This window comes from Acanthisitta chloris, unplaced genomic scaffold, assembly GCF_000695815.1.
Source record: "Acanthisitta chloris isolate BGI_N310 unplaced genomic scaffold, ASM69581v1 scaffold9578, whole genome shotgun sequence".
Classification (NCBI taxonomy): Eukaryota; Metazoa; Chordata; class Aves; order Passeriformes; family Acanthisittidae; genus Acanthisitta; species Acanthisitta chloris.
The window spans coordinates 16315-31502 of record NW_008688662.1 but is presented as its reverse complement, the minus strand read 5'-3'; the positions used below and the strand labels follow the sequence as shown (position 1 = coordinate 31502).

Here is a 15188-nt window from a genome sequence, read left to right as displayed (position 1 = left end):
CTCAGCGAGTTCTCTGACCACACCAAGCTGTGTGGGGCAGTTGACATGCTGGAGGGAAGGGATGTGCCATCCAGAGACCTTTACAGGCTTGAGGGGTGGAACAATGCAAGTTTTGTTGAACTCATGAAGTTCAACAAAATAAAGTGCGAGGTCCTAAATCTGGGCCATGGCAATCCCAGGCACACCTACAGGTTGGGTGGGGAAGTAATTGCAACCAGCACTGAGGAGAAAGGCTTGAGGGTGATGGTAGATGAGAAGCTCACCATGAGCTACAGTGTGCACTCACAGCCCAGAAAGCCAATGGAATCCTGGGCTGCATCAAAATGTGTGTGGTCAGCAGGTCAAAAGAGGTGATTCTCCCCCTCTACTCTGCTCTCGTGAGACCCCACCTGGAATACTGCACACAGTTCTGGTGCCCTCAACACAAGAAGGACATGGAACTGTTGGAGCAAGTCCAGAGGAGGCCACAAAGTTGGTAAGAGGACTGGAGCATCTCCCCTATGAAGACAGGCTGAGGAAGTTGGGGTTGTTCAGCCTGGAGAAGAGAAGACTGTGTAGAGACCTCATAGCAACTTTTCAATATCTAAAGGGCCTACAAGGGAGCTGCAGAGGGACTCTTTGTTAGGAACTGCAGTGATAGAACAAGGGGTAATGGGTTCAAATTGAAGGAGGGGAAGTTTAGGTTTGAAAAATGTTTTTCCTGTGAGGGTGGTGAGACAATAGCACAGGTTGCCCAGGGAGTAATAGATGCCCCAACCCTGGCAGTGTTCACAGCCAGGCTGGATGAGGCCTTGAGCAAACTGGTCTGGTGGGACGTGTCCGTGCCCATGGCAGGGGTTTGTGACTAGATGATCTGTAAGTTCCATTCTAACCCCTAAAACTCTATGATTGTATGATTCAAATTGGAAGAGGTTTTTGTTTTGATTATTGTCTAATAATTAATTCATAGCTTGTGGTATTGTTTTAATTTTTTACTATTTTGTTTACAGCTTTCTAAGACTCCTGTTGTTAGCCAAGTATCATATGTGAACAGCTTAGAACATCTCTTGAAGGAGAAAGAAGAATCTAGAAGGTTTGTTTCTTAAATCTGCTTTGAAAAATTTGGGATGGTGTTGTAGAAGCTTAGATTTACCTCATCTCCCTGAAGCTGATGGAGTTTGACTAGAATCATAGCCGGGTTGGAAAAGACCTCAAAGATCATCGAGTCCAACCCTCGCAGCAAGCTAAGCTTTGCCTGCTGATGCCACCAACATACATCTGACAGGACCTACAAGTGTGGCTTAAACTGTAAAAGCTGAAGGACAGGCTCCTTCTAAGCAGCAGTGAGTGATCTGTGGTACATCTGTCTGTCCCTGAAGAGCTGGACTAAATTTACTGATGCCTTCGTTATAGGTCACTGAGCCAACTAGCAGCTGCTGGTCGGGCATGAAATAAGAATATTTATGTAGACTGACTGTACTAGTCTCTTCAACTGTAGCTCAGCTTTGGTTCCCAGAGTTGTGTAGAGTATTGGTACCTGAGTAGTTGCACAGGTCAGTGAACAGAACTAATGTATGTTCTTGCAAGAGACCTCTTGGGTAGAAAGTGAAATGTGGCTTTTGTGCTAATGGCAGGAGTGGTGATGGGTCTATATATGTGTGATTAACTGCTTTGATTAAAGAATCTGACCATGGTAACTGTAGGCTGGCTGACTGTGGAGTAGTGAATACTCTAATACTGTTTAACAAGTAAAATATTAATACGGTGTCTAAAAAAAGGATTAAAAACTCAGCCACAAGATTGAAAGTTTTGTACAATTACAAAAAAATTATCCAAAGTTGGTTGCCTGCATTCATCTCTGGTGCTGTTGGAAATTGGTTTTGGGAAGCATTCACTGTGTATGTTGGAATAGCAAGATGCTTGGGTTTTACACAGGTGCAATGTCTTACGTGCTTTTGCCATGCATAACTGGCTACTGACTCCTGGGTTCACATTCAGAGCTTGGATTTTGTTGTCTTCTTCTGTAAATACTAAATGGTGATGATATGCTCTGCTGCTACTGGTATTTCAGGGTAGATGAACTAGAAAAGCGGTTACAGGAAGACATGCAAAGAAAGGACACTGCTTCAGATGGAGAAAATGAGGAGGATGCCAGTGGAGATGAAGATCTCTCAGAAGAACACAGGTCCTTCCAACTCCAAACCCAATTAAACCTAGTTCTTTGCTTTTCTAGCCTTTTTTTTCTAACCTCTCTTTGTCTCCAGCAGTAGTTGTTAAGATGTTTAATGTGAACCGTTTTTATATCTTTTGGGGTTGGGTGGATTTCCTTGGGCTTTACTGTATTGTAACAATTCAGCTTTCACATAAGACTGATGTGTTCATCATCTGAAAATTAACTGTCTCAAGCAGCAAGTAGCTTCTCATTGTTTGCCTTAACTGAAGCAACTTTGAATTTTACAGGATGTTTATAAGGAGATTCTCAGTAGTAGCTGATGCCATACCTGACTACCACCCTGGAGAAGATATATTTGATTTGTCAGCCTCTGGGAAAATCTTCAATCAGCATAACCTTGACTTAAGGAATTTTCACTTCATCCCTCAAAATCCTATAGAAAAGCTGCTCCTTAAGTAAGAATATCCTCTTTACTTTGTGTTTGCTCTTACAACTTTGTTCAGTGTTAGCAGTTTTAAGATCAAATGGTATCTTTGCATGCAAATGAGCTCTGTCTTACTAATTAGGCAAGACTGACTCCCTTTCCCTGGCATTTTCCCTTCTGGGTTAACTTTACAGAACAGTAAATTGTAACTTGAAGCTTCCTTCTTTCCTCCTCTGGAGTTCTTGAATCTTAAATGAGACATCAGGGAGGAAAAATAAATTTTGTTCTGGCTTCTTCCGTATTTCTGCTACATTGGCCTGAGCAGTTTGTGGAAGATAAATGCAGGAGTGCAGTGTTACAATGAACACTATCCCCAGACAGAAAAAGGATCTTTGTGGTGAACTGATTTGTGAGCTCCTAGTGTTGCATTGTGTCTGCTGAAAGACTTCCGGTGCTTCCATCCTGGATGGGCTTGGGACTTAGGGCTCCATCTGATGAGGATTGCAGAGAGTTGTGATCTCTGACATCTGCTAGATTCAGTCACTGAGCTAACAGTGTGTGTATATGAACAACTGCTCTGTAACTCACAGGCATTTCTATTCTATATTTATATGGCTGTCAGACTACAAATAGCTGGACAAATTCTTACCTAATAACACGTGTAAATCCTGAAAAATTCTGTTTATTTCGGTTGGTATTTTACTCCAAACATTCATCAGTGGAACTGAGCAAATTAATTTACTCCTAATGGATTTTATATACATGTGTTTGTGCAATTGTGGGTGTGAAGGGGAGGAAGATGATCTTCTCATCTCCTGAGGAAGTGATATTTGTGGTATGCTCCTTTGGCTTCAGGCCTTTCTATTAATATGTTTTGGAGATCACAAGGGTATAAGCTTCAAAAGTATCTTGTAAATCAGTGACCGGAGGAATGAGAATTAAACTAATCATCCCTTGCAGAAGGCAATTATGATTTAATTGGTTATGCATTCTGCCCAGTTGGCACATGGAGGTCTTCCCAGTCAGACAGGTGGAGGGTATATGTAGAAGTTAGGATACAAATCTCTCAGCAGAGTTACCTGGATTAGTAGATACAGAGAATAGAGGAGACTAAAGAAGGGTGTGTGGGAAACTGGATACCATTAATTTAGCTGCTTATGACATACCTAATTTTCTGAAGAAGACTAAAGCTAAAATAATTCAGTAATAACAATACGTACTTTCTGTTCTTCCACTACTTTTTGCACCTCATGAATTTGCACAGTGAGATTTGACTTTGATTTTAATTGTGTTTGTTTGCCTCCAGGCTTGACATTTTAAAACCAAGATTTTTGTCTCTTTTATTCTGAAAGTGTTGGTAAAGGTCATTGGACAGTTAAAAATCTTACTGGTCTCACAGAGCATCACATCCTGTCTGTGTGGTCAGGTCTCACAGAGCATCACATCCTGTCTGTGTGGTCAGGTGTAGTGGTTCAGAGTATAACAGTGTAATTCAGTGTTTGGAACTACCACTCTCTAATGATACAGATGTTTCCAAACTGTATAGTGTGGCATTCTGGAGAAAAAGATAGTAGTTCTAAATGACATTTGTAAATTTGAGGCTATTACAAATACTACATTTATACATATACAAATATTATTCTTACAAATAGTTTGAGTACTATAGGAGTTTATATGTATAAGAGTGTAAGAATCTCTTTTGGATATTGAGGTCTTTCTTTGCTGTTGATGGGGAAGTTTTTAGGCTTTTGTGAAAGTGACGAATCAACCACTAATTGATTTTTATCCTCTTTCCTCACCCCCATCTTTGTCTTACAGTTCTGGAGTAACACAGCAGCTTTCTTTAGCTGTTAATGGTTTTCTGAGTTCTGCTTACAGCTGTGTATTGTGTCCCATACCAATTCTAAGGTGGCTTTTCCAGGTAAGTCTATGCTATTCATGCAGTTGTATTCTGTGCATGTATAATATTTTTCCTGGGCACCAATTGTAGCAGGAATAATCAGAGCAAGTTTGTGAATCTGTTCCATTGGGTTAACAACTTTTAAATAAAGAATCTTTTGGTTTTTCTCCTATGCTGGGTTCTGATTTATCTTCTGGTCTGAAATACTTTGATTGTCACTAGGGGTAAAACACTAGGGATAGCTTTTCCTCCATACTTTGAGTGACAGTAAAGCTGCACATCCCTGTCCATCTTAATCTGTGCTACTGCATTTGTAAAGAACACAGTACCTGTTAGGTGAGGAGGGACTTCAGAATATAGTAGTGTGGTCCAAATCACAAGCAAATGTTAGTCTTATTTCCTTTCACCCTTAGAAAAAAAACAACATGCTGCAGTATACAAAAGTACCATTTCTATGTAAATCATCAGCAGTACCTACATTATTGGATAATTTTCATTTGGAAAAGGTACCTTATGGCTCAGGAAACAGTCTGGAGTCATTCTCAAAGGAAATGTGGTGGCTGTCTGCTTTCTTAGGTGTCTGTGTCTGAATCCCCAGGAATTTACATAGGCATTTTTTTGAGTAACAGCACTTTCTCCTGTCTCCATTACATTATTATTTACCACATTCTAACTCTGCCTGAAACAAAAAAGAAAGCTGGACCACCTGTGAAATGGCAGCCTGGGGCTGTTGGCTGGCTTTATACATTCGCCAAAATGACAACATTTTGCTCTTCCACTTTCTTCCCTCCAGCCAGGAAAAAATTGCCTTTCCCCTTTGCTGCAAGCTGTGGTGTTCCTCTAACAAGGAGGAAGTGTGAGACAGTTCAGATCACTTGCAGAGCAGGAAACTGACCAGCACTTGTTGGGAGGCAAAGGAGAAGTTTTCCTGGGCTGGTGAAGTGCTTCAGGAAACCTGAATTGTACTTCATAGTCCCGTTTTTGTAGTTGAGTTGTGTGAAAAACTATGAATTCATTGTTTGGGTTTAGTATCGTATATATTCAACTTGCCTGTGACTGGGAAAGGGTGTTGTTAACTGTGTTGCCTCCACCCCTGATTAGGGAGCTCAATTCAGTCACAGAAGCAAATAGGTTCCAAAGGAATAAGTGATAATTTCCATTCTCTTAACCCTCAGAAATTTCTTATGAGCCAATGTGGGATTGCAGCTTACAGTATTGTAAATAATTGATTTTAAAGTATTCATAGCATCTTTGCACTGCTGGAAGTAATCAGTATTTGCAGTACTCTTGTTCTCCATGGTGTATCTTGCTTTAGAGGCTTTGAGTTTGTTTTTTTCTGTTCTTTTTTTCTTTTTTCCCCTGTTCTTTTTTTTATTTTATTCTCCCAAAGAGTTGGGTGTTGGTTTTCTGAGGTTTTTTTTTTTTTCCCCAGTTAAAAGAAAACTGATGTCATCATGCAGGTTGGTTTTTGACATGTTGCTTCTTTTCTCACCACAGATGATGTCTATTCATCCTGACTATTGTGTTTCCACCCAGATTTTAGACAGACTGATGGAGATAACACTGAAAAATGGTAAGTATTTGAAAGATGAAAAACTGACCACCTGAATGAAGGTATTTCTCCTCTTTTATAACGTCAGAAAAGTATTGGGGAGGAAGTAAAAGACACTAGTTGTGTTCTGTGATTCTAGCATGAGTTTAGGCTCTTGTCTTACTTCTGTAATGCTCAGATGCTGGGCGTTGATCTTGGCTGAGTGTGCACAAGGTGTACCATGGTATGTGGTTCTGGCATGTACCTGTAGAGCAGAGCATGCAGTGCAGAGCCATTTAAACTCACTTCTGTTACTTCACAAGTAGAATTGACCTGAAGAGAAAACCAATCTGCTCAAACAGTTGTTCTCCCTTCCATCTTTTGCTTTGGAAGATGCAGGCAGTCATAGCTTAAAGACTGCAAGGTGTTTATCACGTTGTCATACCCAGTGTTTGTACTGTATAGTTGCCAGATAAATGGCAAAAAGTGGAAAGAATCACACACCTGCACAAAAACACTTTCAGGGATCTGCTTCAGCCCACACTGCTTCTAGTGTCTTGTGTGTTTTGCCTTCCTTCATCTGTACTCTGAAATTACTTCTCCACTACGAGTTCCTTTGTACGTTCTCCATGTCTTTATTCAGATCCATCAAAAGTCACATTTACGTAAGCCTGTCAGTTAACATCATTCAAGTAATGTGGTTCTCTTGAAGTATTTGCTCAGGCCTGTCCAAATGGTACCCCATATTTCAATTATTTGGGATCAGACTGTGAGCTGATATGAGAGGGAATGGCAATGTAGTCTTGTTTTGTGCCTTGCTAGCATTGGCTTAATTCTGAATGAACAGTGCAAGCTGGTGAACAAGCATTCAAAGAATAAAGGCTGGGAGAAACCCTCATCTAACTCTTCTGTTCCAGAAACCTTACCTGTCTTCAAATCTTGATTAGCTTCACTTCCAGTCTCGCTGTGATAGCACCCTCTTAACTTTACCTACGCAGAACAGCAACTTGTGTATTCTCTTACAAGTAAATATTGCCTCTTTGCCTTTTCTGCTGTTTGTGATAAAAGAGCTGTGACAGAAAATGAGTGGAACTTGAAAGTAATTGACCTGTGATGTAGGAAAGATGTTTCTCTAGTGTAAAATACTGTTAGACTTTTTTTCCCATTCCTTGTTCTGAAAATAAGTGTCTAAGAGAAGAGCTGGTAGAATTGATAGACTGCTGAGTTTGTTTCCCTTAGAAGGAGCTAATGCCAAGAACTAAATTTTAAACTAATCAGTTCCATGTCTTTTGTTTGTAGCTTCCATCAGTGATGAACAGTTTAAACCATGGATTCCTTCATTAGCTGATGTGTCAGCTGTTCTTGTCAATATGGGAGTTGCGTTTAGATCTCTCTTTCCATTGCGGCATCTTCAGCCCAACTTTAATGAGTATGATATTTTGTAAGTGTTTTCCTTTTGATATTTATTGCTTAGATCCTGTGAGAGCAAGGCTTCTGCTTAGAATGTAGAATAAGAAGGTTCTTTATTTTCCTTCCCTCGCTTCCTTCAAGCTATACTATTCAAGTTCTCAGCTCAGGTCCTAGTAAGAGTAGATAACCCAGAACTTCAAGCAATGCCTTCTAGGTAAGGATTCAGCAAACCAGAGAGAGCACTGTCCTTTGTCCTGTATCTTCCTCATGGAGGTTTGCAGGAATACTGCCTAAACATTTGAGCAGAATTGTAAGTTATTGGCTGTGAGTTAGGTGTTTGTGCTCTGTAACTGAGGATTGTTCTGATTTGAAGGCATTTGAAACAAGCAGTGTTGGGGTTTTTTCTTCAGTTTGACATAGATAAACCTTTGTGGACTTGTAAATTTATGATTTGTTGCTCAGATTAGTGTCTCTTTAATTAGAAGTCAGGTGCAAGAAACTGTGAGACAACAACAGCCAAGAGGAGAGGTAGCCTCTGCCAGTCCAGCCTTCTCCCGTCTACTTGAAAACAACTTACTTAATGTGATTAAGGTGAGAACTCCAGGGGTTTTGTGGCTTGGATTTCTTTCTTGTGTATGTGTTTTCTTTAGGGAAGGAGGATGGTGTTTGCAATCTAGTCCTGAGCATGTTTTGTGAGTGGATGCTATCCTGAGGTTTCAGCTTCACATTGAGCAGAGTGCACTGTAGGCTTGTTGCAAACTTCTCTTTCCTGACGTCCATTGGCATCACTCACAACTGCACAGTGTTGCTGCCTTCCTTTTCCAGCTGTGGCACTTCCCCAAACATCTTGGCTCCTTCATGTAAAAGAAACTACCCATTTCTGTGTTCCAGTGGAAATGGGAAGGGGAATTCATATATGGTGAAAATACTGACTATAACTGATTTCAGCATTCATGGTGGAAGTATCTGAATGCTCCTGACATCATTTCTTTAGAGATTTTTTTAGCTATAAAAATCTCATAATTCAAGAGGTACTTGGAGCACTTGCACTAGAGACAGTACACATACCTTGATTAATTTGTGCTCTTGTTTACACACATATCCCATATTGTAAGTAACCCATGTGATAATACTTGGGTGGGAAAAAAATCTCTTTACATTTTCAGTATTGTGTATTTAGAAATCTGTTGGTCATTCAGTTACAGGAGGATTATCTGTGCAGTAGAGAAATACCTTTCCTACTCTTGTAGTGGCCAGGAATTCTTGCCATTATTGTAAAAATGAGATTCCAGCAGGTATAAAAAAAATTAGTGCTGTTAACTGGGAGATGTTAGTACACAAGTGCTGCAAAACCAGTACATCATTTGAGGTACATTTTGGTGTAAAAGAAAGTTCTGAAAAATAAGCTAAACCAAGTTCAGATTTTAATGCTTTGTATTTCTTTCAAAGTTTCTAGGTTTCTGTACAGCAGTAATTCAAGGTGGATACACTGATCAGGAGATATATCTGCTGCTTTTACTGCTGTTTAAAATAAGTTTGGAGAAACGGTTAAAGCAAGTTCCTTTGATAGACTTTCAGTGCCTTTTTGTAAAGCTTCTGATGAATATAAAAGACTGGGATACAAAGGTAACTTCATAAGTAATTTTAGTGCATTAGATTTGTGAAACTGCAACTACTGTTTTGAAGTTAGGGTTTTTTCTTGACATAGAAAAAGTACTCCTTGAAAATGTAATGCAAACATTCAAAGCTTTGGGTTTGTGTGAGGTACAGGAAGTGGGTGGCTGTACTGAGAGGGTTTTTGTGCATGACATTGTGCCTGTGTGTCCTTCTCCAAGAGGACGGTTGTATTTATCTTAGTCTTATGTTTGCTAAGATTGCTGTCTGTTTGAAATGGCTCTCTGAATGAATGAAGAAATTATTGCACTGAGCTGGTAAAATGTCATTAAAAGCAATCTGAACTCAACTACCCTACATAAAATCAAATTTAGCAGAGTTCACTGCAGGTGTGATGCAGAGATCTCTATTAACGTGATCTCTTGTTAGATTAGTTCCTGCTGCCTGTGTTTCCAGGGATCAGATGTGTATTCCTTTGCCATAAAGCAAACAGCCATTCTTTCCTTATCAGGATGTTTTGCTGTTGTTCATTGTAGATGCCTGAGCTCTGCCTGGCGGTGAGTGAACTCACCAGTCATCACCATAATCTCCTGTGGCTAGTTCAGCTGGTGCCTAACTGGATTCCACGTGGATGGTAATGATGCTCTCAGCGTCAGAAATGTGTAGGATTGTTAGCAGCTGATTTATTTGTATAAGCTCAGAGTCTGATAAATGCAATTAATAAAAAAGTAAGTGTTGTTTCATGTGTTACAGACATGTAGGCAATTCTCAGTGTGCATTTATAGCTTCTTGCTCACCTCTACTGTGAAAAAGGGTTATTATATTTTATATGTAGTTTCTGAGCTGCAGGTTTCTGGTACCCTGTAGTAAAGAAAGGCTTAACTTTGGGTTATTCATGTGTGTTGTTAAGCATCACTCTATAACGAGTTCTGTGACTTTGAAATTCAATAAATTATAATGTCTCTGAGTAAGGAGAATTAATTGGGTCCTCCATTTCAGGCTTGGAGTGAAGTGTCTAGCAGTGTTCACTTGTGCAGAAGCTAAGCTGCAGTGAGACTTAAGGGTACTGCTGTTTAATAGCACTCATATTCAGAGAATGCAGTGTAATAGTTCTAGGCGAGTTCATGTCTAAGGAGGCCATGCACAGCCTCACATAGTTGGTAGAAATAGTGTGGATTTGAGAGATTCTCTGGGAAATAATTTTTTTTCCATTGTTTTTCAGGGAAGTAAGAAGACGTCTTAGCCTGGTAATAATTTCAAAGCTTCTTCATAAAAAGCTTATAGAAATACCTGATGACAGTGACAAGCAGGTACTGCCTATATGTGTTGTCTTCGTATGATCTGAAAGTTCAGAAAACACATATTGTATGTCCTTTGTGTTAATACTGTCAGCCTGTTTTCAAAAGCCTTGCAAAGTGGCCAGGTAATAATTTTCTGTTTAAGTTAGCATTAAAAGTATATTTGCATGTGTGTGTAAACTGCATGTTCTGCATGAATTTTGGGTATTGGAAAGAGGTCTACACTTCTTTGAGTCTTCCTGTTGTGTTTATGTGGGGTCAGTCTTTGTTTTCATAGGTTTGGTCTTCCGTTGAGGCAATGTACACTTTACTCTGTGAATAGTCAAAAATTATTCAAATCACAGGAACTTCCTTTTTAACTAAAAATCTCTTTTCTGTTCTTGTCTTAATGGACAAGGAATGTTGTAGTAGCACTCAGCTTCCAGTTTTCTGTTGCCAGTAAACCAGTACAGTTTGTTAATGTTTTTGTCTGTAGATGTCTCTTCTGCATCAGTTTCTGGTGTATATGAAACCTTCTAATCTGCTAATGAAGATGGGAGGAGGACTGGAGGAGCAGAATACCAGTAGAGACCACCTGAATGCAGAACTAGAACAGGAGGTATGTAGCCCATAGTGCTTTTTTTGCATTTGTCTTTTTATGCATCTTCTATGATTTTGAGACTGTTTCTTTTAATTTTTAACTGCAGACACTTGTGCACATGGCACTGTACATACACTGTTTTGTTGCAGTTCGTCCTTAAAATATTACTCATGTTCAATTCTTGTTGTAGTCTTGGAGGGAGGAAAGAAGTAGCACGTGGTGGAGGGACCTGTATTGGGCTGTTTTATAGGCAGGGAAATGGTCAGATTTTTGAGTCATGTCAATGTCTTGAGTCCTGACTTCTGTGGTCTGGGGACAATCCTCCCTTCCCTCTGATGTAAGCAGTGGAGGCTGTGTGGGGCTGGGCCAGACCTTCACCTGCAGGCTTCAGAAAGACATTGATGAATCGTTCATTAATCTTTTCTCATAATCGTGTTACAAAGATAGTATTTCCATCCATCCAAAAATGGAACGTTGGTTTGATTATTTGAGTGTTGTCATGGAATCTCTTAGCAAGTATTTTGATTTGGATGTAGATGATGGGGGAATAAATCCATCTGCTGAATTTAATTTTCAGTTATTAAAACCACAGAAATTTTTATGGGTTACTTAGGTTATATAAACCAGTGTAATACTGTTTTAAAATGATTCTAATAGGTGAGTACACTGTTTTGAATTAGTTACTTAGGCAGATGTGCAGACATACATTGGCCTGGCTGTTGGGGGAATCGTTCCAGAAAGCAAAGGTGGTTGATGTGTCTAGATGTGAAGTTATGGTGGTGCTTTTACTGCTAAAGCTCTTGTGATTTCTCTCTAGGTATACTACTTAATCTACATCCTCCTCCATCTGGTTAGTGAAGCCAGTTTCTTTGATGTTGTAAAGTCTAATCAAAGGGTAAGTAATGTCAGTCGCTAGACCTTTAGATTTTACAAGACTGTTTATCATGCTTACTTGGTCTGTTTTAGTAAGAGCTGTCATGTGATAGAAGATCAGCAGTGGATAATAGCACTGGGGGAAACTTGTGTTCTGGGGCAAGGTAAATGCAGAGGAACTTTGCTGTGCTTACTGCAGAGAAACAAATCTGCCATTCTGTGAGTAGAGCTACCCCAAAACATAAGGCTGTGGGCGAGCAGGCATTTACTCAATCTTTCTCAGAGTATCTGGAGATTAACTCAACACAGGAATTCTAAAGAAATCATTGATCAAATCAGCTTTTGAAGTAGGATGGAAATCTTTCAGTCCAGAAGAAAACCACTTTACAAGTACCCAGTAAAGTATGTTCAAACACAGTTCTCTGTGCTGGAGTGTGGCCATGCAGCCAGTGAAAGCCAGGACTGCAGCTCTTCTCTGTAGTGACAGTTCCTTTGTGCCACGTGATGTGAACATTAAGTAATACCTTCTGCTTAGCCTTTCAGTAATTCTGTTCATGTTTCTGTGATCGTTTGGTGGGAGTTGCTTGCTGCAAGGTGTTCGTGTAAACCTTCTGCCCTGTGGAATTGCTCTTGGCTTTTAAGCAATCTGTCATATGAACTGATAAAAGATGTGAAGCACTAATATTTGGTTATATTTGAGGCCTTAAGTGTCTCAGTTTGCTACTTAGATTTGTGGAAGAACTTGATCTTTTTGATTTACTTTTTTTAACCTGTTTCTTAATGAAGAAAGAGTCTATTATCATTGACCTCTCAGCCATCAAGTGGCCGGAGGGATGTGGCTAAATGCTGTGCAGGCCAGACTTGAATAAAACCAATAGAATTAATTTCTGGTCCTCTTACAGGTAGATGGGGTAGATTCTAGTGGCCTTGAGACACCAGCAAAAGTGTTTATAAATAGAATTTCAGCATATCTCACCTGTTCTGCAGAGCCTCTTTGCAGCTGTTCAGTGAGGTACTGAAAACAGGAATTTTGTGCAGAAATTGATGGAATGTGAAAGACCTTGGAAGTCATTATCAAGAGATTATGAAGTTGCAAAACTGGTTTATTAAAGTAATCAGAAATTTAGAGAGAAATAACAGATCAGCACATAAACCTTGGATATATTTTACCTGCTCAGCCAATTCCTACCAAAGAAATTACCTGAGTCATCATGACCGAAAAAGTTATTTTTAGCTGTTCCAGCTTCAGAACTTCTTTTGCTGATAAAAGATCTGAATGGCCCCTCACTGTGTTTGCTGCTTTGGGACAGAAATGTTTCACAAATTAGCTAGTAGGAACTCGAAAATTTGTGATGTATAGCTCTGCTGTACTTTGAAACTGTTTTAAAAAACTTAGACCTGGTTTGTCAGGTGTATAGAGCAACTGATATAGGATCTTGTGATTGGGGTTTTTTTTTTCTCTTTCTTGCTGTGTATTTCTGAGATGAATTCAAACTGAAGCATCTAATGTTTGAATTGGTAAAACATTTGAATAAAACTTTTAATCCTGAGATGGAGGATTTAAATAGCTGCATTTTTGTCTTTGTTTAGCAACACTTACTGAAGCTTTGTAGTGCCTTAGATAGGCACATAAAAGGTGACATTAGGGAAGATGCAAGGCTGTTTTATCGATCTAAGGTAAGACGTGTAAGTTGATTTGGGTTGGGTTTTTTTGTGGTTTTGGGGTGCTTTTTAGTGTGTCCTCTCGTCCTAGGCCTGGAAATTTTAAGAGTTCCTCATAGGTTTGGTTTTTTCCTGGTTTTTCTATTTGTATTGTGTCTTTGCATGTCCATGAACATATACCTATTTTAATTCACTGAAAATGCTCCTTTCACTAACAACAGGACAGTAAAATGGCAGTAAAACGTGAGCTCCTCTTGCTTTTAGCCAGGCATCTCAACTTCGAGGCCTGCAGAGAGGTGCTCTCTTTCTTTTGTGGCAGTCACTGATAGCTGACTCTAAGAGCAGAGCCTACCTGCAGGCCAGGACACAGAGGACTGGAGAAGTAGCCTGTCTCGCATGAATCTCTGTTTTATTTTTCAAATGAAAGAGTTCATTAAAAATGCTATGGATTTAAGCCAACAATGTATGTGACGTGACATCAGGTTTGGGTAATTGCCTTTTGCTTGATTTGCGGTGTGAGACTTACTCATGGTAGTCCTAATTTTGTGACCTTCATGCTTCACATGCAGTCAGAGCAAGCCACATCAGCTCAGTGATACAGTGACCAGCCTCAACTTTGAAAAGCCTTGGCTCTTCAGCTTTAAGTCCGACAGATGTTTGCAGTGTGTGCCTCCTCACCTCTCCAAAAGATTCTTGTTTTATTCAGCCAGATTAGTGAGCAAGGATCCTTTTAACAAGTTAATTACTCTTGCCTTAGATTGTTTTATCTCTGGTTGCTTTCGCTTTTGTTTCTATTTGCCCTTGCACCGAGGGGAAAACTTTGCTCTGGTTTTCCCCATCTCTTCATTTCTGTAATAGGACAGTAACTCCCAGAGGACACCACTGTGCTGGGTGTTAGCACAGCATATGAAGCAGATCTCAGTGTGACTGGCTTGGATTAAGCACTGGTTTGTGAATGGTTATGGAAAAAACACAGTTTTGTGTCTAAGGAATTAGTTTCAGAAGCAGCCAGTGCTGCATTGTTGGCTTTTGTGATTGCAGTTAAAGGCACCTGCTGTAGGTACAGCCAGACCTGTGTAACAAACCTCGCTTACCCAAGGATGAGGTGGTGTTTGGAGACTTGAGGTTTGCATGCTGATTCCAAACACTTAACCTGGCAAGTCATGTGCCTCTTAATGTGTTTGTGTGGAGTACATGACTTTGAATTCAGAGTCCCAAATGACAGGGATCTGGTTGGAGCTGTGGTAGTGATACTTTGTGCCAGTAAAAGTGTTCCCTTTCAGTAAGCCTTGGATGTTGGGTTATCCAGTTTCTGAGTTTGAGGCTGGGGGGAAGTATAGTGTATGATTCTGGCTTTTTAAACATAAGTGGCTGAACTAATCAATTTGAATTTGCAGGTAAAAGACTTAGCTGCTAGGATATATGGCAAATGGCAGGACGTGATACAAACCACTCGGCACATTCAGGTACTCTCTTCCCACATCGCAGGGGGCACTTAACTCCTTTTTTAACACCTGAAAATAGCATATTCTTTTAAAGATCTGTTTTTCTTTATAAGTGGCATGGCTGTGGAATACACTTATATGTATTAGAATAGACTTTAAAAGTCTAACTTTGCTGGCTTCAATAAAACCAAGAGCTCATATTCATCCTTAAAAGTGCTGCTTTTGTAAATGTGTGTAGCACACTGAAATGCTAGTTCAGGGTTGAGTCACAGGGCCTGTCTCTGATTGCAGTTATTAGC

General features: G+C 39.9%; 1 protein-coding gene across 1 annotated transcript in view; it reads left to right on the top strand.

Moving 5' to 3' along the window:
* FAM178B (family with sequence similarity 178, member B) overlaps positions 1-11804 on the top strand; it is a gene marked incomplete at both ends in the record, with an annotated part of 20127 nt that extends 8323 nt beyond the window's left edge. The window contains 12 exons of the mRNA XM_009081116.1: positions 990-1072; positions 2051-2164; positions 2440-2607; positions 4395-4497; positions 5974-6049; positions 7307-7448; positions 7900-8008; positions 8867-9043; positions 9568-9665; positions 10254-10341; positions 10805-10927; positions 11727-11804. Coding sequence (XP_009079364.1) covers positions 990-1072; positions 2051-2164; positions 2440-2607; positions 4395-4497; positions 5974-6049; positions 7307-7448; positions 7900-8008; positions 8867-9043; positions 9568-9665; positions 10254-10341; positions 10805-10927; positions 11727-11804 — 1359 coding nt within the window. The remainder of the gene's footprint in view (positions 1-989; positions 1073-2050; positions 2165-2439; positions 2608-4394; positions 4498-5973; positions 6050-7306; positions 7449-7899; positions 8009-8866; positions 9044-9567; positions 9666-10253; positions 10342-10804; positions 10928-11726) is intronic.
* Positions 11805-15188: the final 3384 nt, after the last annotated feature.